Source organism: Neophocaena asiaeorientalis, unplaced genomic scaffold (assembly GCF_003031525.2).
Source record: "Neophocaena asiaeorientalis asiaeorientalis breed wild unplaced genomic scaffold, Neophocaena_asiaeorientalis_V1.1 scaffold275, whole genome shotgun sequence".
NCBI lineage: Eukaryota > Metazoa > Chordata > Mammalia > Artiodactyla > Phocoenidae > Neophocaena > Neophocaena asiaeorientalis.
Window position 1 is genome coordinate 1,879,836 of NW_020173679.1, and position 22,393 is coordinate 1,902,228.

General features: G+C 53.6%; 1 protein-coding gene across 3 annotated transcripts in view; it reads right to left on the reverse strand.

Moving 5' to 3' along the window:
• The window catches only part of PAX7 (paired box 7), a 99,159-nt gene that overhangs the window by 38,142 nt on the left and 38,624 nt on the right, over nt 1–22,393 (reverse strand). For all 3 annotated transcript variants that reach the window (XM_024749872.1, XM_024749869.1, XM_024749871.1), the window contains exon 5: nt 7,229–7,428. In XM_024749872.1, the coding sequence (XP_024605640.1) occupies nt 7,229–7,428 (200 nt within the window). The remainder of the gene's footprint in view (nt 1–7,228; nt 7,429–22,393) is intronic.

Consider the following 22,393-nt stretch of genomic DNA (forward strand, 5'->3'; position numbering starts at 1 on the left):
CCATCCAGCCAGCATCCTCTTCTGTGGGAGGAGATCCTCACCTCCCTGCAACTCGGAACAGTTTGCAGAGTGATTTCATAGGTACAATCCCATTCTGTCCTCCCGACCGCCCAATGAGGAGGTCATTATCATGATCCCCACTTTACAGATGAGCAAACTGAGACCCAGAGAGAGTGGGGGACTTGCCCACGTGACAGGGTGGGTCGGAGAGGCACAGCCGGGTCTGAGTGACTCTCAGTCCAGTGCTCTTTCCCTGCAGCTGCTCCCGCCCTCAAAGATGTGTGACCACCCTTGTTCATACACATGCTCACTCCACACCTCCTCCAGGAAGCCCCCGAGGAGGAGGCCGCATATCCAGAACCCACCTGAATTGAGACCCACCTGCTACACTCAGATGCGAAAGCTAGTTCTTTGTCTGGAGCCTGAGGCCCTGCTTGGCTTTCGCTGCATGGACCCCCTTGATTAGGAAAGCCCACCTTCCACAGACACAGGGATTGATTAAGCACCAGTGGGAAGATAACCTAACATCTTTTTTTTCTTTTTTTTTTTTTTTTGCGGTCCGCGGGCCTCTCACTGTCGTGGCCTCTCCCGTTGCGGAGCACAGGCTCCGGACGCGCAGGCTTAGAGGCCATGGCTCACGGACCCAGCTGCTCCGCGGCATGTGGGATCTTCCCGGACCGGGGCACGAACCCGTGTCCCCTGCATCGGCAGGCGGACTGTCAACCACTGCGCCACCAGGGAAGCCCAATCTAACATCCTCGGGTCTCCCTTTCCTCTAAGACCTGTGCTAGCTCTTCGTACGTCTGTCCATACATAGACCCATGAGGCCTGCCCTTCTAGTTCCATTTACAGAAGGGGAAACTGAGGCTCAAAGAGGTCAAATCACTTGCCCAAGGCCACACCGCTAGTCTGTAATAGATGTGAGGTTCAAACTTCAATCAGTCTGACTTCCTAGAACCTTCGTGTCTGGATTTGCAGCAAATTCCCTGGGACAAACCAGAGAAATATTAATACAAGAATGAGTGTGCAAAACGGGGCTGCTGTGAGAGAATGCTTCTCCACCTCTGGACTTTGCACACGATGTTCCTTCCAACCTAAACGCTCTTCCAGGGCTGGCTCCTTGGCCTGCGGGGCTCAGCAGAAATGCCTGCTCCCTGCTCCAATGAGGAACCCCTGCCTCAAAAGTAAGTCCAGGCAGGTCCCCATCCCCTTCTATCAGGAGGCCTCCAGCTGTGAGCTGTCTCATACAAACAATTATTGTCTTTATCTGTTTCTTTGTTTCCCCTTCAGGCCCTAAGCCTCACAGGCAGAAGCCAAGAATTCCTGGCCCATGGCTCACAGCTCTATAGGAATACTTGTTGAATGAATGAATGAACGAACAAACAAATGAACAGTGGAAGGCAGAGATAGCTCTGGTGTGCCTTTGCTGGTGTTTGGCCATAAGGCTCAGTGGGGAGTCCCCCCACTGGTGGGTGAAGACACGGATCCCCTGGCATGGATCACTTAAGACACCCAAACCTCTGGACGATGTCTGCTGACCTGAGGGCGGTCTCAGCAGGGACGGAGGGGTGTTTATGGCCCCTGGTATCGGCTGTCCTTTCTCCGAGGGGAGAAACGGTGTTCAGCTTACCAAGCTGGATGAACAGGGCAGCTGGCTCTTACCCGTTAAGGATTCACAGAAAAAGGAGATGTGGCAGCGAAATCAAGATCAAAAACTGGCTCCCAAATAAAATGAAGGTCCTGGCTTTTCCCCACCTCCCCAAGGCAGCGAGGGCTTCCCCACGGGCGTCCTGGGTGGGATGGATGCCTGCCAGTCCGACTGAGGCAGTGTTACCTGCTCCCTGCTTCAGACGGAGGGTGTGGGAAACGGCTTTGTTTTAAATCAGCATTTCCCAAAGGGTGGGGCTCCTACACTCCGAGGTGGAGAGATATCCCCAAAGGCGAGCGACACAGATGATAAATAACCCTGAACCACTCCCTTCTCTTCTGGGCCTGGGGCGTGTGGAAGAGACAGTCTCAGCTTGGTGCTCAGCATCCTTCGGGGCTTCCTAACACTTGCCAGTCTCCCTGTTTAAAGCACAGGGAGGATGCCCTGGCAGGTGATGTATTCCGGCAGGACTTTCCCATGCTGTCTTGTTTTCCCTTGTGTGAGTGTTTCCAGTTGCCTTCCTTTTTATGAGATTGATATGCATGTTTATTTTAAAATACACTGATTTGGGGCTTCCCTGGTGGCGCAGTGGTTGACAGTCCGCCTGCCGATGCAGGGGACACGGGTTCGTGCCCCGGTCCGGGAAGATCCCACATGCCGCGGAGCGGCTGGGCCCGTGAGCCGTGACCGCTGAGCCTGTGCGTCCGGAGCCTGTGCTCCGCAACGGGAGAGGCCACAGCAGCGAGAGGCCCGCGGACCGCAAAAAAAAAAAAAATACAGTGATTTTATTTTAAAAAGTAAATGACAATACAGATAATATGCAAACGTGGCCAAAGTCCTGAAGATGGTCAGAGAAAGACTTAAGTTTGGGACACTGTGCTCTAGTTTCGCTGCGTGCAGCTGTTTCTTCGGCATGGGTCATCCGTTCCTCAAACAAAGAGGACTCAACCAAGTTGGAAGCGTTCTCCCCCTTTCCCTTCCTTTCCCTCCTCCTTCCCGCCCTCCTTACTTCCCTCCTTCCCATCTCAAACTGTTCCTGGGACTCCACTCTGTGTCAAGCAGGACAGTAAGGATAGAAGGTGAGCAGGACACAGTCCCAGCGCTCAAGCTGCCCTTGGCCTGGGCACACGACAGCTGCTCTCTGGTGCAGTCAGCTCAGATGAGGTGGCATGCAAGGTGCTATAAGGAGGTCTGAGGAGGGGTTTCCAACTCCTCTCAGCATCCAGGAGGACTTCCTGGAGGAGAGGACACGTCTTTTGCTTTTTTTCCTCTCCTCGCTTCTTCCTCACTGTCCTGTCTCCCCAGGGCTGCCTCCACCACAGCAGGCGCCTCCATCCTCACAAAGTGTGCCATGATGGTTAAGAGCAGGGACTCTGGAGCCCAACTGCCTGGCTTTGAATCCTGCCTCTGACTCCTAGCTAAGATGGGCAAACTCCGTTATTCCTCTGGGCCTCACTTCCTTTGTTGCTAATAACCACCTACCTTCTTGGTGGTTCTGGACCTCAAAGGAGTTAACACAGGCAAAGAGTTTACTTAGAACAGCATCTACAACTCTTATTCTGCTGGAAAGCCTCCGATGGCTGAGCTGGAAAGGCTCTTAGCCAGTATGTACTTCAAGCTTCCTATTTACATATGGGGAAATGGAGGCTCCAGGAGGGACAGTGGTGGCCCCAGTGTCCCACCCAGAATCCCTGCTCAGGGTTGAGTTTTTTAAAAGTAGAGGCTGGATTTTATTACTTACTTTTGGTCCTTCCCTCAACACCTAGCCCTGGTAGCAGGACGCTGTAGGAAGCATCGGTTTGCCGAGTGGAACGTTTCACCTGGCCTTTCTTTCAATGTAGCACCGAGGAAAAGAACACGACGGACAGACCTGGGCTCGGGTCCCAGGACAGTCACTTACTACGGGTGTCTTTAGGAAGTTGCTTCTCTTAGTGAAATCTCAGGTTTCTCACCTACGAAATGGAGAGACTAATCGCCCCTACCTCTTAGGATTACAGTGGGAATGATGAAGATTATGTATGTAGGGTGCTGGGCATCGCGCCTGGCGCATAGAAAGGCATCATAAATGTCATCTACTGTAATGAAGAGGTTTGGCGTAAGTTATTACTTAGCCAGTCCCTCTAGGGCCTCCAAAATGCAATTCTGTTCAGAATGTGCCCAGCCCACCCCCAGGCAAATAGCAGGGTTCTGATTTGGGGTCATATGTAAAGAGGTGCACACAGCCCTGGTCTCTTGGTGCTGGTCATCTGAAGGGTGAGATGTTTTCATAGGCAGTTGTGGGAGACACCTGGGGTGGCCTCGGGACCTATCAGACCTGCAGTCTCTGTTTCTAGAAGAAACACGCAGGCTCAGGGATCTTGGAGCTCAGGACGAAACAGATTTGTTTACCTGCAAGGAAGATGTATGCAAAGGTTGGCTTCGGGACCCCAGTTGTTTAGAAATGAAGATTCTTCCAGGGAAAGGAGTCATTGGTCCCTAGGCATGCGTCCTCCTGCCTCACACCCCCTTCCTACCCTTCATGGTGGTTGGGCTTTCTGCGGGCTGAGATGGGGCGTCTCCACCAGCCATCGGGGGTACCATATAACACCATATAATGCCCTGCGGGCTTCACAAGGCGGCTCCCGACCCTCTGCTGGGGAGCAGGGCTGGAAGGGAGGCAGAGGGGGTGACACACTTGACTGATAGAACCCCACCTGACATATATTTACCTGCTTCCTTGCTTACTTGGACATCAGCCCCATGACAGCAGGGATTTCTTGTCTGCTGAATCCCCTGTGCTTAGAACAGTGTCTGGCACATAGTAGGTACCCAATATGACTGCCAGATGAATGAACCTGGAGTTTCAAGGGTGGCCAGAATTGGAACCACTAAGAACAGGTGGAGTTTAGTAATAATGGCCCCTACTCAGGGCACTTCTGTGTGCCAAGCACTTCCTGACTCTGTGTCTGTGCGTTTACGTGCAATCATTTAATCCTCAGAACAAAGTGGACCCTATTTTTGTCATCTCCATTTTGCAGATGAGGGAACTGAGGACCGGGGGAGTAAGTGATGGAGCTGGAATTCACACATGGGCGTCTGGCTCCGAGACCACTCTGAACCATTCCACTATCCCGCCTCCCGGCACCATTGAAATGTGATGGCATAGGACTGCAAAATCCCCGGATCATAGACTCTTAGAATCAAACGCCAAGACCTTAAAAGTATACAGCCCTAAAATCAAAGCAGTGCTCAGAGGGTTTCAAGGTCCCTGCTCCCTTGTCCACAGCAGGAACCCTCTCACCAGGGTCTCCGATCCACTGGACATTGCACTTTTCCTTGAACACTTCCGGTTACAGGGATCTCATCACTTCACAAGACAGCTCTGATAGTCAATAAGGATCCTAGAACTTTAAGGAGCCTTAGTGCTCATTTAGCTTGATCCCTTTATTTACAGATGGGAGACTAAGTCTCAGGAAAGGAAGCTGACCTGTTGAAGGTGACACGGCTGATCAGAGGCAGACACCGATGGGAACCCGGCCTGTGGCCCCCAATCTTGTGTCTTTGTCCCTGCAGACCTTTATATGGGATTTAGGACATTGTCCTATCGGCCCTGGTCTCCCCACCACTCCGAGGGGCCTCTCAGAGCAGCCGTGTCCTCCAAGCCTTCTCTTCTCTGGGACAAATGTTCTGTTATTCCTGTCTTGATTTTGGGGTCCGCCTTTATTCATTTTTTAAAAACTAACATGTATTGATCCCTCCTCAGCTGGGATCAGGCCAAGTTCTCAGGCTAAGGGTTGTGGGGAGGCCCCACCCCGCCCTGGGGAGCTCAGAGCCTGAGGGAGGAGACCCCACCCCGCCCCGGGGGAGCTCAGAGTCTGAGGGGGGAGGTGGAGGACGGCGGTCTTGGTCCCCTCACTGTGAGTTTGCCTGAGCTCTGGCTGCCCACCCTGTTCCCAGGCCCCCCTCCATCCTTGGACCTTGAGTGACACCTGTTTCTGAGTCCCCTGGGCCAATAAAAGCACTGCCCTGACAGCCAAGAAATTTTACAAGGAGCAGTCAGGCTTCCAGGTGGTGGGAAGCAGCCGTGGCCACCAGACGTGGGAATGAGGAAGCACCCAGGAATGTGCCCAGAACAGCTGCAGGGGGATCAGAGGCGGGGGAGGGAGGCTGGGGGCTGGGGGGCCGGCTCGGGTATCACCCCGGAGAGGAGGGGAAGGAATGAGACGAGCTGGCTGCTGCCGCCTGCCCCCTTCCCCTCAGGATCTCCCTCAGGGGCAGCCAAGGGTCCCCCACTCCAGGATGGGGGTGGGGAGGGCAGAGGGAGGTACGCGGGTCCCCGCATTGCTTAAATGCCAGTTTGCTTCTAGAACTTTATTGCTTTTCAAATCCCAGGCTCTGAGTCCATTTCTTCCTTCTGAACGGCTAGAACCTGGGCTTGGCATCCATCAGGCTTGAGTTCCAGGCCCAGCTCAGCCTCTGCTGAGCTCTGTATCCCCCTCATGTTGCTTCTCTGAGCCTCAGCTTCTGTGCCTGCGGCTTGGGGAGTGGCCATCCCGACCTGAGAAGGCGGTCTGCGCTTCCACCAGGTCACGTGGGAGTAGCCCCCAGCACTGCAGCTGGCATAAGGTAGGTGCCCAACCAAGCCTGGTCCCCCTTGGATAAGATAGAAGCGCCCCCAGTGAACAGTTGGGGGCAGGACCTCTGTAGACCCGCCTCCCCCATTCACAGAGAAGCCAGGCCAAGAATGGGCCCCCGCAGGAGCTGTTCCTCAGACCCCTCTCTTCCTCCTCTGCACCCTCCCCGACCCACCCAGCCTGAGCCCGTCCCAGCCGGGCCCCTAGAGACGCTGACTTAGAGAACTGTAGACCTCGTGGAATCCGAGAGCTCAGCTTGGGGAGCGGAGGCAAGCTCCCCCATCCCACTGCAGGCCTTGAACCCCAGACAGACTCTGCTCTTTCCATGCCCTCCCTTCCCCCAGGCCCACTGATTAGGAGCCACGCACTTTGAGGGTGTAGAGGGCGTGTTCTAGGCCTGCCCACCCTCCCCCGCATGCTTCTAACTCACCAGGAACATGCTCCCAGTCGGCTTGCATGCTTCCCATAACAGGAAACTCATTACCCATCTTAGGAAGCTACGTCTCTTCTGGAACGTGTGTCCTGATCACTTCCTCCCCTCCTCAGAGATTTGGAGACTTTTCTACTCCCTGAGCTCCCTCTCTTGTGGCTGAACCAATGTCCTTCCTTCCTCCCTTCGTCACCCTTTTCTCCTCTCCCTTTCTGTCTCTCCCTCCATTCCTCCTTCCCCCCTTCCCCGCCCCCCCCACGAAGTTCTTGTCGGCAATCCAAGTCCTCACTGCCGCTCCTGGCTTCCCTGGGACTGCCTAGGGATTAGTTAATCAGTCAACATTCGCTGCCCATTTACTCTGTACCAAGTGCCAGGGCAATACTTGCCTACACGGTTCCTGGATCACTTGCTGCAGAACCTCCATCCCCACCTGGGGGGTGCCCACTAAGCCCTCTGACCCCGGCCACTCCCACCTTCCCAATCTTGGTCTCCGGATGATGCCCACAGCACAGCACAAAGCCCCAGGCGCCCCCTCACCTGCACTCGTGCCTCCGTCAGCTTGGTCCTCTGTGCCAGCTCCTCCCGGGTGTAGATGTCCGGGTAGTGAGTCCTCTCGAAGGCCTTCTCCAGCTCTTCCAGCTGCTCGGCTGTGAACGTGGTCCGACTACGGCGCTGCTTACGTTTCAGAGGGAGGTCAGGTTCTGACTCCACGTCTGAGCCCTCATCCAGACGGTTGCCTACAGCCAGGTGAGAGGGAGGAAGAGGGTGGGGGCCCGGTGAGATGGAGGGGTGCTTTGTGCACACCTGCAGGCCACCATGGCACTGAGCCTCAGATCCCTCCTGAGCACAGGAAGGATGTTCCCCCCCGGCACTATTTATCAGCGTGAAGGCTGGGAACCAACCTCTCTGCCCAACCTTAGGGGATTGGCTAAGTACCTTATGGCCCAGCCATTCCTTTAAAAAAATAACCCCTGTAGTTGGGCATTTAGGTTATTTCTACTGACACGGAAGGATGTCCATGACATAGCACTCAGGGGATGGTTTCATGATGAAACACACTTGTCAAAATTCCTAGAACTAAAAAAAAAAAAAAAAAAAATTCCTAGAACTATATTCTCCAAAAGGGGGAGAATTTTACTGAATATTCACTGCACCTCAATAAACCTGACTTTAAGAAGAAGGCAAGGGGGTTTCCCTGGTGGCGCAGTGGTTGAGAGTCCGCCTGCCGATGCAGGGGACACGGGTTCGTGCCCCAGTCCGGGAGGATCCCACATGCCGCGGAGCGGCTGGGTCCGTGAGCCACGGCCGCTGAGCCTGCGCGTCCGGAGCCTGTGCTCCACAGTGTGAGAGGCCACAACAGTGAGAGGCCCGCGTACCGCAAAAAAACAGAAGGCGGAAAGGTACAACCAGTGTGTGGAGATCAATCCCACTTTTGGAAAAAGCGTGCATAATACATTATAGAACACTACACTCAAAAAGACCAACAAATGTTAACCTTCATGGTGACAGAATTTTTGTTTTCTTTTTAAAACTTATTTATAGTTTAGTATTTCTTAAATGATGATCCTTTAAACAATGACACTATTGCATTTTTGGAAAATATTGCAAAAACTAATGAAAGGAAGAAGCAGGAAGAAAGGAAAGGTTGGAGGAAGGGAACAAATGCTTGTGCCCAGGGCTGGCAGTCAGGAAGCCTAGATTCCAGGCTTGGTTCTCCCCCAGATGCCCTGAACTGTGACCCTAGGAAGGCTACCTTCCCTCCTTGGGTCTCAGTTTCCCCATTTACAGCATGAAGCGTTTGGACTACGTGACTTCCACACCCAGGCCCTTCCTGGGATGTTCCAGGATCACTGAGTGATCTTACAGGCTGGAGGAGACTTCATATGATGACCTTGGCCATAGCCATGACTCCCACCGCATCATCCCCATTAATTTCCACCCTGGAGCCTAGGGTTAGATGAAGGCCTTTGCTTCCTGTGCAGAGAGAGCCCAGGAGTCTGGCCCTGGATGGGCTGTCAGGACAGGAATTTACTTCTGTCCCAGGTCCAGGTGATGGAGGCTGCAAGAAGGGCCTGATCAAGCTCCTCGGCAGTCAGGGCTGAAGACACCCTGGGGGCTGAACTGACTCTCCACCCCCATCAAGCTTGGGCCTCGTGCCCATCCCTGATCCAGCAGAAGGAATGCTAGCAAGGAGCCCCCTAGCCAGGGCTCTGAGGCTGCACCCTCAGGAGCATGGAGGAGGGGGCTGGTGAGAAGAGAAAACCAAGGAAGGGAGAAGAGAAAGCGGCAGAGATGGTCTTCCTCCTCCCCACTCCTGCTTTCTCCCTTTTCTTGTTTCATTTCTCTCTCCCCTCCCTTTCCATCTCCATCTTTGGTATTTCTGGAAGTACATCTAGGTTTTGTCATTCATTCATTCCCCAGAGCATTGACAGAGCACCTGCTATGTGTCATGCGCAGACTACGTAAGCTGTGTTCTGGAAGCTCACCTGAGTCAGGCTGGAAAAGCCTCAGAGATCATGTGCTCACACTACAGATGGGAGAAGCTGAGTCACAGAGAAGTAACAGCACACACCCGAAGTCCCTCAGCAAGTGTCCACACCCACACTCAGACCCTGCTCTCCTGTCCCCCATCCTGTTCTTACCCAGTGGCTTCAAATGTTGGTTATACAGATAGGTCTAGGCTCCTCCCACAAGGGAAAACTGTCCCCCATCCCTGAAAAAAACACAACACCTAATGCAACCTCTTAGATGTCAAGCAGAGGTGAAGGGAAAGGCATTCCAAGCGGGGGGAAGAGCACGTGCAAAGGCCTGGTGTGTCAAAGGGCAAGATGCGTGATGCCATCATGGGGCTGCATCCCGATGACGCTGCATCCCCCAGAGGCGATGCTCCCCTGCCCCAGACCCCCTTTCCCCCATCCTGCTAACACGGCCATCGGGAGGTCATCCCTGCTTTTCACTGGCTGCTGATTGTGACGTCACACAACAAGGGAACCAATGGCAAGGAGACCTGCCTTCATGGCTGCCTGCCTCACCCCTAAAGGCAGAGACCTGGGGTCGGATGCAGCCACCCCCCTGCCCTTTCCCAGCTGCCCAGCTCCCTGTCACTAAGAGGAGGCCGGAACGGTCACAGCTGGCATGCTGGGGTGCTTTCCCCAGCACGGCTGGGGCTCAGAGCCAAATACAAGTAATCCCAAGGATTCACTTCCTGAAACTCACTGCAGAACTTCCATTTTCTGACGTTGACAAGGAGAGAGCCCTTGGGGCCTCAGAAGGAGAGAGCTGAGACTGGCAGGCAGCAAGGGAGGCCAGCCTGTAGATGAGGAATGGGACACCCGGCTCTGTCCTCCAGTGGGGACCCTTGGGCTCGGACAGGAGCTGAGATGGGGGACAGGGCTGTTGGGGGCAAAACCTATGGGCAGAGATCGTACTCAGAGCTGTGAGGTCAGATCGGGGAGGAGATGGAGAGCCCCAGCCTGATGGAGAAGGCACAGCCCTGTCCTGGGAGAACCCCCAGCCTGATTAAGTCTCAGTTCAGTTTAGAGCAGGGCCGTCCAATAGAACTTTCTGTGATGATGGAAATGTTCTAGGTCTGTGCAGTTCAATACGGTAGTATCAGCCACGTGTAGTACCGAGCACTTGAAATGTGTCTAGCGCAACTGAAGATCCGAGTTTTTCATTTTATTTCATTTTCCTTCAAATTTACTTAGCTGCACGGGGCTGGTGGCTACCCCACAGGACAGCGTGTCTTTAGCACCGCTGGTCTCTTTTTAGCAAGGAGAGGACAGGCCTCAAGATCTTTCTGCATGCACTAGTCTCCAGGTAGAATTTGATGACATTGTTTGTTTTTAGGATATTTGTTTTTATGGTTCCCACCTGTTTATAGGACGTGACAGGCATATTTCATTTACAAGAGAATTCGTTTCCTTGAATTCAGTTTTGTTTTTTTTTTGCGGTACGCGGGCCTCTCACTGTCGTGGCCTCTCCCATTGCAGAGCACAGGCTCCGGACGCTCAGGCTCAGCGGCCATGGCTCACGGGCCCAGCCGCTCTGCGACATGTGGGATCCTCCTGGACCGGGGCACGAACCCGCGTCCCCTGCATCAGCAGGTGGACTCTCAACCACTGCGCCACCAGGGAAGCCCCTGAATTCAGTTTTTAAAGATACTTTTGCACCAAGTAAAATATTAAGGAAATAGTAGAATAGGCTGTAGGACTGTAACCAAAATCATGAATGCAGTTAGCAAATGACTGACTGGAGATAAGTTCAAGGTGCTTCTGTTACTAGAACTTGCCCAGCCTCAGTGCCCACTCAGGCCCCATGTGCATTGGATGCTCTTGCCATCCAAAGTACTTCTGGCTTTCTAGGTGCCTCATGGAATTCTGTGTTTATTTCTTCCTCATCTCCCTGTCCCTCCTGCCCCTTATTGAGCACAGATCTGGGACCTCCTCGAGCCCAGAGAGACACCCAGATGGCAACCCAGACTAGAAAAGGTAGAGCAGGGCCCACAAGTCTCTGTTGATTGAAAAGATCTGGAATGATCCACTAGGATGATGGTGGTTGCCATAACAACCTTCTGGATGCTGAGTGGGGAGAGCAGGGCCGTGTCCCAGTAGCTGGGAGATCCAGAGAGATCTCAAGAGAGCTGGACTACTACAGTCTGTGACTGCAGTCCCTGGAAAAGATCTCCCGCCTCCATCCTGGCCCATCCCAGGGGAAGAGAACCCCCATGCTAGGTTGGAGCCACTCTGGTGTGCCATCCTCATGGCAGGTCTATGAAGCTGGCACTATTGGTTCTTTTACAAATAGGGAAACAAAGTTCAGAAAGGTTCAGTAACTTGAGAGCGGCCACATAGCCAGTAAGCCCATGCTCATTCCTGGAGATGGATGGGGCGGAAGGACAGGTTGAGAGGGAGTTTCGGGGGCCCTCTGGGGCAGCTCTGGTCTAGTCAAGAGTCCTTTTCTGGGAGGCCTGACACCTGGATTCTGAGCTCCGTCTCCTCCCTTGCTGTGTGGCCTTGGACAAGTTGCATCCTCTCCCTGGACCTCCACTGTCTCGGAGGTAAAAATGAGGGTAATGATACATCCCTGCATGCCTCACCGGACTGCTCTGAGAACAGAATGAAATGAAGACTATGGGAGTAATTTGGAACATGTAAAGGGCACATGAAGGATTATTATTATTATTGATGAGGATAATGATGATAATAACAGGAAAAAGGAGCATCAACGCACTCCTACCCATCCAGCAGAACCCAGATGGTGGTGCCCTCCCCCAGGAAGCCTTCCTGGCCCATCCAGGCCAGGCTGGTTTCACTGCTCATCCTTGGGGCTCTCAAAGCTCATCAGGAGACATCAAACTTGCCTGTTTATGGGTCTCTTGGTCCCACTGGACTGGGAGAAGGGACACAAAGAGCCCTGATGCCACCACATCACCTTCACTTTGGTTTCCCCTGTGCTGCCTCTCCCCCTCCCCACCCCTGGGAACCCTTTAGCCTCTGAGTTAAATTAATAGGATTAGGTGGACTTGGCCACAGAGGGGCCCTGCTGGCTGGGGCTGAGTCCTCCATGCATTGGAAGCTGGTTGCCTCTTGGTGAAGCCTGGGCAGCTGGCACATAGGGAGGGGGACATGGGCTCACATCCATTAAACAGAGGCTGGATTTGGGGTGACCAGTGGGGGAGCAGCCTCCTGGCCATCTGCAACCCCTGCCTTCCTGCTCTGAAGCAGCTCTGGATAGAAAGGTCCCAGTGGGGGTGGGACAGAGCCTGGAGCTGGTCTGGATAGCCCCAGGAGAGGAATACGATGAGGGACCCTCTCTCTGGGTTCCCAGATCCTGTCTTGCTTAGGGATGTGAGAAGTCCACTACAGAGCAAGGAAGAAACAGCCCCTCCCTTGGGGCCCTCCGGATCTTATGGGGGAAAAACAGTCTCTGGCTTAGGAAGCTTCCAATCTGATGGAGGAGGCCTCACCCCTGTGATAGGAATTTCCCAGTCTGATGGAGGAAACACTACTTCCAGATGAACTGGGGCCAGGACAGGCATAAACGAGGAAGACAGCTCCGTGATTTGAGAGCAGCCTGAGGAAAGAATAAGGGATGAGCGGGTGACAAGAGCTGTCTGGCTTGTCAAAGCTTTAGGGTGGACGGGAGCACGTCTGCTCAGGTCAGAGTCCAGCTCAGGCCAGGTTGATGGAAGTGGAGAGAAAATCGCTAGGGGGTAACTCTCCTGTTCTCTACCCCAGCCTCTGCCCCCTCCTTTGAAGCGTGCTGAATTTCACAGCCACTGACATGGGGGGCCTCAGTTACACCAGCGAGGCCCCACCATCATTGGCCCTGCCCACATGTCCAGACTCACCCCACCACTCCCTGTCCAGCTCTCAGAGTCCTAAATGACCCAGCTGGGCTGTCTCACACCTCCCTGCCTTTGAACTCCAGCCTCCTCTGCTCGGAATGCCTCACCCTCTCATCGGTGCACTCCTGTTCACCCTGCAGAACCCAGCTGGTGGGAGTCCTGGGTCCATCCAGGCCAGGCTGGTTTCACTTTTCATCCTCGGAGCTCTCAGAGCTCATCGGGAGACATCAAACTGGCCTGTTTCTGGTCTCTTGGTCCCACTGGACAGGGAGATCCCTGAGTCCAGCAGAGACTGTGCCTGGCACACAGCAGGGGCCTAATAAAGCCTCCTTAAATGAATAGAGCTTGGCAGAATGCTCAGAAAGTTCCTTTCAAACTCTGACACACTGCAGTAGTCACGAGCCTATACTTGTGCATGCACTCTACAGTTTACAGGCCCTTTCATAGTTCCGACACTAATCTCTCCCAATGGAGTGTCAAGCAGGCAGGATTAGCCCCATTTTACAGATGGTCGGTGAAGTCTCAGGCCAGTGAGGCCGGGAAGAAAACGCAGGACTTGGGACTCCCAGCCCAGTGAAAGCCAACTTTGCTATAATTCCCAGGTGATGGAGAATTCCATTTCTGATCATGAAAACCCAGGTGGCTTCTTCTTCTCCATCCCACCCTCCCAAACTTTCTCTGTTCTCCCTTTTGCCAAAGAAAAGCATGGAAATGAGATGGTGACAATTTCTGGACCTACCCACCTCTCCCTCAGAAGGCGGGAGGGAGCTGAGCCATCTCCAAACCAAGTCCTTGTCATCGAAGATCCGTGGAAGCCAGCAGTTGGCCCTGAGGTTTGGGGTCCTTATCTCAGCCCCCCCAACTCAGAGACGCCCTCCCACCCCGCTCCTGAGCTCCCCCGTCCCCGCAGCCTCCCAGCCCAGCCTTTATTACAGTTTAACATAGGCCGGCTCACAGCCGCAGCAGAGAAATGAATCACATAATAGTTGATATGCGTTTTAATCAAGTAATTCAGGCAGAGCCGAGAGCCAGCGAGTGTGGGCTGGGTGTCCCTGAATACCAAACAGGCCTGGGCGCAGGTCTTGGAAAATGGAAAAGTCATTTACAGCTCAGCTGGGGGCCCCGGGCCGTGGCGGGCGCCCTCCCAGCCCCTCCACAGGAACTGCTCAGCTGTAACCAGCGTGGGGTTCGTGCAGCTCAGTAGGGCCGGCGGGAGCTGGACCAGACAGCACACAAGGCCTGGTGAAGTGGGTGGATGGAGAGGAGGGAATCAGACCCCTAGTTACATGTCCCTGGAAGCGACCCCTCCCACTCACCTTCTCTGCCCAAACTTCTCTTGGGTACCCTTCTCAGCACCAGCACCCAGGCATCCAGGTCACAGACCTTAGGAGTCCTTAATAACCCCTTTGCTCTCCCATCAAGCCTCACAGGCAGTCAGCCCAGCACCAGAAGTGGGTGATTCAGCATCCCGCTTAGCTGCGAACCCACCCCGCCACTCCACCCTGGCCCTGCCCCAGAACCTGTCCATCTCTCCCTGGACTCCAGCAGTTGTCTCTGGCCCCAGCAATAGTGGGCCTTTGCACAGGCTGTGCCCTCCGCCTGGAACACCCTTCCCATTCCCCTCTTGGCCTGCAGTTTGCTGCTGGCTGGAGCAGGACATTGAAAGGCACTGCTGGGACTTCCCTGGCGGTCCAGTGGTTAAGACTCTGTGCTTCCACTGCGGCGGGCGCGGTTTGATCCTGGTCCTGGAACTAAGATCCTGCAAGCCCAGCAAAAAACCAACACAGTTTGCTTGGATTCTGTAGACTCCACACGTTTAAAATATGGATAATGATGGGAATCCCCTCCCCCCAAGAACCACTTTCCTTGCTTTGCAGTTTTTCCGCAGCACATAGCACAGTCAGATATGCTAAATATTCCATTTTATTGCCCGTCCCCACCCCTCTCCCCGCATCATCCTGGCCCTCACTAGAGTGCAAGCTCCAAGCAGCTGGGCGTTTTTGTCTCTTTTGTTCACTGCTGAATCTCCAGTGCTTGGCATAAAGTGGACACCCAAATATTTGTTGAATAACGGAAGGAATGAGTAAATGAGTGAGTATATTAAGGCCAGGAAAGAGTGCCAGGGACAAGCGCGTGCTCAGCAAGTGTGAGCTTCCATCAAGCCTCGTCATTTTCCCACTCAGTTTGGGACCACTCCTCCAGGAAGCCTTCTGGAGGATGGCACCCTCTCCATCTGGGTCTGGGGTGCCCACCTCTGTGCCCTCACGGCTGGAGCTCAGCCAAACTGTCCCCGTGGATTCATTTCAGTCCTGCTCTCCAAGAGGCCTCCCGAGGAGTCGGGAGGCATTGGTGAGGTAGGGGTCCAAATAGGTTCTGTCTGACTCCAAATCCTATGCTATTTCTCAGCGACTGACGGAGACCCAACTTCACTCTGCCAACTCCAGGAGGAGAGGGAAGGGAGGAGAGTGTCTTCAGGACGACTGGGTGGAACTCTCACTTTGTTCATAACCTAAACGTGAGAAAACTTTTCCTTCTCCCGGAAGTCCCCATCAAACCCCAGCAGGCTGCCTTTTTTAAAAACTCTGAACCTTTGGTAGCTGATTTGCATTACAAAATACGAGGCCCACGTGGGGTATTCTCTGATTGTGGCTTCTATGCTCACAGCATGGTCCTGTCCTCAGGCACTAGAGGGCACTCTTTATACATTCCTGCCAGGAAGGGGAATATCTAGGAAGAAGGAAGTAGTACTGTTTGAAATGGTACTGTGTAGTTGCATCTCCACAATTCAGAGCCATGTTTTCTCATGATGGATCCAGAGCTCTGTCTGCACCAAACTGTGAACCAAGCCCAAGTCACGTGTGGGGGAGAAGAGTGGGCTGGTAGAGGGCTGGAACTGTCTGAGCCAGCAGTCAGTCAGGGGAGACTTCCTGGGGACAGAGTTCAAAACGAATGTTCCCCTGCTTAGGGCAAGAGGTTGAAGCTGAAGAGTGGTGATTAGTGCTGGGTAGACAGCAGAGTCAGTTCCCGAAAGGGGGTTTGCCAACGGGGCTCCGCCTCACAGAGCGTGGCCGAGCCTGTCACCGGCAGACACTGGGAAGAGGTGGGCAGAACAGAAGCTGTGGGATCAGAAGCACCTGAGTGTGAATTCTGGCTCTGCCCCCTACTGCTATAGATGCCGAATGTGTGACTGAATTCCAAGCCTCGTTCTCATCCTTTCTAAAATGGGGGTAGTGATGGGAGTCAAGGAGGAAAGGAAGAGAGAAAACTATGTCCGGAGGCTGAGCTCCAAGAGTGGGGGTGATGGGCCCCCCCCCCAGCCCTGGCTGAGCAGACCCCGTCTCTCTTCTCATTCAGGCAGAAGCCTGGCAGGTGGGGAGCCGGCACTCTGGGCTCAGTCCCCGACCTGTTGTGTAACCCTGAACGTGTCACTCGTCCTCGTGGCATCTCCATTTCCCCATCCACCCACGGGAAGTAAGAACTGCCATCCGCCTGCCCCTCAGGCTGTTGCTGTAGCTGCACAGATGGAAACCTCGAGAAATCACCAAGGGGCGCCTCTGATGCAATGATCACAGCCTGCTGCCCTACTCACTCAGGAAAGTTACTTCGCTCCTCTGGGCCACAATTTCCTCATCTGTAAAAGGAGGAAAGTCACATAGCGCTGACCTCACAGAGTCGTCATACATGAAAATTAAATGAACTACTGCAAGACAAGGCTTACAACACTTCCATGTATACAGTAAGTGCTCAACATATGTCAGTTATTATTATTGCTATTACGACTGATGCCCGAGTACAATGAGAACTTCCTCTACCTCTGGAGCAAGATATCTGCCTGGCACAAAACTCGAAGGCAAGGAATGCAGGCATGCATGCATGCATGAACAAATGAATGAATACCCCTTGGTCATTCCTTCCTTACTCTCCTACGGTGGAGGCTTTGCACACCCCCAGCTACATCCACGGACCCCGCATCCCATCCCCAGGGGGAGCCATCCCCGGAGCAAGTGGTGCCCCTGGAGAGGAGAGGTGCAAGGGTCTCAGGTAAGCCATCCAGCTGGGGCACTAATGCTGGCAGGCACGAAGGGACCAAGGCAGGCACTCAGAAAGCTGGGCTGGGAGAGGCCTCCAAATCAGTGAAGGAGAAATGGCAGCACCTGGGGCCCCAGGGGCCAGACGAAGCCGCCCTGCGTGGCGGCAAGGAAGAGGCAGCCTGGCCACCCGTCAGAGCCCCACAAAGCCACTGTGAAAGGACCCCACGCCTGGGAAGTCAAGCCTGCCCAGACCCTCCTTCCTCCACCTCCCGACCTCCACTCCCCCTCCTCAAAGCTGGAGCCTGGAAGGCTGCGGCCACTGGAAAGTCGTCACAGAAGGTGGGATGGAAAATGGTTTCAGGACCCCGGCTCCATCCATCAACCCTCCTGCCTTCAGGCTCAGCTCTGAGGAAGGGCTTAAACCTGGGGCTCACTGAACCCTGAAGACTGGGCTCTGTGACCACACAAAGTCTCCTACAGCACAACCGGGCAGGAAGGCCACAGGAGAATAAACATTAAAAGAGCTGCTGATGTGTATGTGCCTTTCTCGTGGTAAGTCACGTGGTCGGTCCCATGATAACTCTAAGAGGTGAGTGTTACTATGAGCCCCATGTTACAGATGAGGAAACTGAGGCTCAGAGGGACTTAGTGGCAGACTGACAATTAAACCCGGGCAGCTTGCCCCTGAGTCCCTGTCTTCACCATCAAGGTGACCCCTGTGAGCCTGGCATTCAGGGTCCTCCCTGCCCTGCCCCAAATGTTCCTCCCCTGAAGGTCAGTGCCAGACCTTTGTACCCTGCAGTGGCCTGGGATGGTGCCCTCACACTAGTTCCTACTGTCTCACTTCCCCCATCCTTCAAGTCTGGACTTGAAGTCCACCTAGTCCAGGAAGCCCTCCATGACTGCCACACCCTGAGCGCTCTCCTGGAATCCCTGTGGCATTTGCCCCCCATGCCACCCTCTCAGCACATGACCTCGACTCCTGCTGGGAGCTGACAATTAAGTTTGTGGGGTTTTTTGTTTGTTTGTTTTTAGTTTTTTGCCACACCTCACGACATGCGGGATCTTAGTTCCCCGACCAGGGATCGAACCCGTGCCCCCTGAATTGGAAACGTGTAGTCTTAACCACTGGACCACCAGGGAAGTCCCAATGTTTTAAGGCCTGTGTTCTGTTTATCTTATCATCCAGTTCGCAAAAGGTTTATCTGAACTTCTCGAGGATGGGAACGAGGTCTCCCCCATCAAGTTGGGGATGCTCCAGAGTAGAGGCTTCACCTTCACAATAAGACTGGCAGCTTCGTAAAGTTGGAAACTATATTTCTTCTGTTATAACTGGGCATTACCCCAGGGTGGGGTAACTGGGCATAGCTCTGAGCTCCTATCATTCTAGAATGTTCTTAATAACAGTCTCCCATGGAAACTGTAGCTGTCAGTTAAACGAAGAAACCATGGACCTTGCCCTCCCAAACACAACAAGGAGAAATGACTCAAGCTTCCTCAAAGTCACAGGTTCTCTCTCGGGACTCTGGGCTGATTCCTTTTTCCTCGGGAGCCATTTATAGCCATCCAACTTCCATCCAGCCCCACCTCCATCTTTCTTTAAATGGGCCTCCCAGAAAACTCTGAAACCTAACATCACATTGCATAACAAGGTGCACCTTACTGGGTGCCCCACAGACCCACACGGACAAAAGCCGCAGCAGTTACCGTCCACCGCCACGGAAACAAGCGCATTTCTCAGAACCCTACCGCCTTCGAAGAGAACCACTCATACAGGTGGGCAGTGCTGTGAGCATGGGTTTGAAAGTGAAGCAGGATTACTGGAAAAACAAGTCAGACCCTTCATGTCGCTTAATGGAGTCCAGTCTTCCTCCTTTGGAGCAGAAAGCTTTACCTGGGAAGCCCACCTAACAGAACAGACTTCCCCTCTCTTGTAGACCAACACCGAAGCCTTCAACGTGAGTTACTTCTCCACCTATTGCTGCCTCCGGGAACTCCAGATTAAAATACAGATAGTCACTGCAGACGTGACACCCCCAGGCCTTCTACAGGCAGCTGGCACCCCGGCCAGAGGAGGGTCTCCAGGGAGCCTGTGGGCTGCTTGGAAAGACTAAGGGATTCCAGACTGGAACCCTGAAGTTTGTTCCTGACTTTGTCTCCAACTTGCTGTGTGACTTTGGCAAGTCTAAACCCCTCTCTGGGCCCCCTTTTCCCCATCCCTGAAAACCAGACGTCCTCCTGGGTCTCTAAGAATGACCCTGAGAAGGGGGCCTGGGCTATATCTGATTTATTCGTTACTTCACACTCAAGAACCCAGTATAGTCACTGGCATACGTAGGGCTTTGGATAAATGTCTGTTGCTGGATGAAAGAATGATGATGGATGGGGCTAGTGAGGAGCTCCAGAAGGGATTGGGATTCTAAGCTGGGAGTGCAGTGTGGGCTACAAGACACCCCAAGATCATCTGATTCCTGTGGGGGTGAAGAAGGATGGATTTCGTGACCCTCGTATTCTGCCCAGGGCCAACCCTGCTTGCCAGTAGTCCCCAACCCTTCTTCCTTTCTTAGGGGAAGGTGGTAGAGGAAGGCTTTTCCCCTCCCTGCCCCTCCCCTCTCCCCTCCCCGAAAAACCCGGCCTTTCATGGTGCATTCTCCTGCTTGCCCGCTCCCCACCCTCGCTCCCCAGCAAGCCCATCCTGTCGTGCCCCCATCAATCTACGGCAACCCAGCCTCTCCAGCTGGCCTGGCTGGGCTGTTCCCAGGCAGAGCAGGTCCACAGTGGAAGGTGGTGGAAAAATGTGGACAAATTTCTGATTTGCAACACTCTGGGAAAGAGTTTATTGCCATTGTTTGAGGACGAATGTATAAATAAAGCAAGGCGAAGATTGCAGGGGGAGGCTGATGAAAGGCAGAAAACGAGAAATTTTATGGCCATAAGGAGCGTACTCTAATGGTGATTTTTGAGGCACTGGACCATGGTAGTTACTTAGCCAAATGATCGCTGTGAAGCTGGGCAAGGCGGCTTATTTCTTAATTACTGTTACGTATTATATCAGGCGGACGCCCCAGCCCTGGAAAACTTGGTCTTGAAGCAGACACCAGCTCGGAGCCAGGTCCCAGTGCTGGGATGCTGGTGGGTCCACGGCAGGCCATCGACCGCACCCATCAAGGGCAGGGGGTTCCCAGGGCCCGATGACCTCTCCTCTTGTCCACGCTCCTGCCCCCGGATATTAATTCATTCACTCAACACATAGGTGTAGGTTCTGAGCCAGCTATGGGTGACAGAGCAGAGGACGAAATGGACAAGATGTCCAGTTTGAAAAGATATTCGTAAAAGGCAGCTAGGGGCTCATTTGGGGCTCCTCCTGCAAAATAAGTGAGCAGGCCCAGGACAGAAGGGGGAAGGAGGCAGGCTGTGTGACCGGAAGCGGGTGGAGAGAGAAGAGGGATGCTCTGGTGTGCTGTGTCACATGGGCCAGGTACACAGCCTCTGTGAACCTCTGTTTCTTCACCTGTGAAAAGAGGGGCAGGACTAAATTCTCCCCTTTTGGCTCTAACATAGTATGGTTCTGAAATTCTAAGATGCTGTGATTCTGTTGCTGTTGGGGTTGGTGGGGTTGATTTTTCAAAGGTGATCAGCACTTGTCCTGTTAAATACTTTCATCTTTTGTTTGTTTCTGTCACGTGATGCAGTAATAGAAGGGGGGGGAGGTCACAGTTTATTTAGGGTCTGCTAGGTGCCAGGAACTCAACACGCATTGTGTCCTTTCATGAAATCCTCACAAGTATCTCTTAGGGGCAGTGCTCTTTGGTAAATGCTCAGAAAGGTGTGGAGACCTGTCAGGGGCTAAGTGGCAAAGCCTTCCTTCAGCCGAGGTGGGTTCCAGGCCAAAGCCAGCGAGTGCGTTTTAAGTCAATCAAGCTGTCCCCCCAGCATCTCCTACAGGAGTGGTTCTTAGGGCATCAGAATCCCTGGGAGGGCTTGTGGAAACACAGATTGCTGGGCCCCTCCCCCGGGGGGGAGTTTCTGATTCAGTAGGTGGAGCCTAAGAAGTTGCATTTCCAACAAGTACCCCAGTGATACCGCCTCTGCTGCTGGGGGCCACACTTTGAGAACCACTGTTCCATAGAAATTCAAAGAAAAGTAGCAACAGCTAACAAACAAAAACCACGCTGCTCCAGGGAAAGGGAAAAGCATACTTTTCTTGCTATTATCAGAATGGAGGTAGAGCGGCTGAAAGTGCCAAGCCCACAGCCCTTCACCGCACCAAAACCCTAGATCTTTTTCACAGTGATGGGGGAGAAGACACTCACCCAGGGGGACCCAGCGGGGGGCCAGTTTGGCAGGTGAACTTTCTTCTCTGCGGTCCTTGCTCCTGCAGCTTGCCACGGTGGCTGGGTCATCAGACTCAGGACAGACCACCTGGGTGTCTGGAACCCTGACCAGGGCCCAGCCTGTCCCTGCCCTGCCCCAGTCTCTGGACCCACCTCTTTCCACTCCTATCTACCCTGGCTTCTGTTCTAAGCCCTCTTCCTTCTCCCACCATCTTTCCCTCCACCATCAGCAATCAGATGGGTTATTAACAGGGGAAAGAGCTGCCACAGCATCAAAACAGTGACTTCAAAAGGCTGAAGTCAGGGACCACGCCTGACACATGCCTCCTCCCTGACCCATCTTCCAGCCTCCCAGCTTGAGTTATTTGAAGAGGTGATGTTTCCGCTCCAGAAGAACGAGGACCTGTATCTGTTCTGTTTACTGCTTTATTCCCACTGCCCAGAAGAGGGCCTGGCCCATGGGAAGAGCTCAACACAGATTTGCTGAATGAATGAGTGAATAAATGCACATTTATGGAATGAATGCACTGCCCCCCGCCCCCATATGTTGAGAGCTCGGCAATAACTTGCAACGTTCCGACAGATGCTGACGAAGGTTTGCTCTTCAGGCCAAACGTGCTTATTGGCAAGTAGGCTCATCCTACACAATGATCTCATTAGAAATGTATTTATGCATGGCCAGACACCTGGCACCAGGCTGAAAGCCCCAGCTAGCCAGCTGAACGGTTCCAAGAGGTCTGGAGGATTGACGCTCTGTAAAGCAACACACAGGTACTCCACCGAATCCCCTCATCCACATCCAGATGTTTGGTCCACTCAGAGGCGGCCCAAATGCTAATGCGGTGTCTGAAGGATGGTGGCAAAACAGCCTCCGCGGCCGTGGAACCCCTCAGGCACCCCGGACGGCAAGCACCTCCCTGCAAAGCATCAGACATCTTTGCAAGTGGGCTGTTGGAGGAGCCCGTTTTTAAAGGAGTTAAAATCCAAT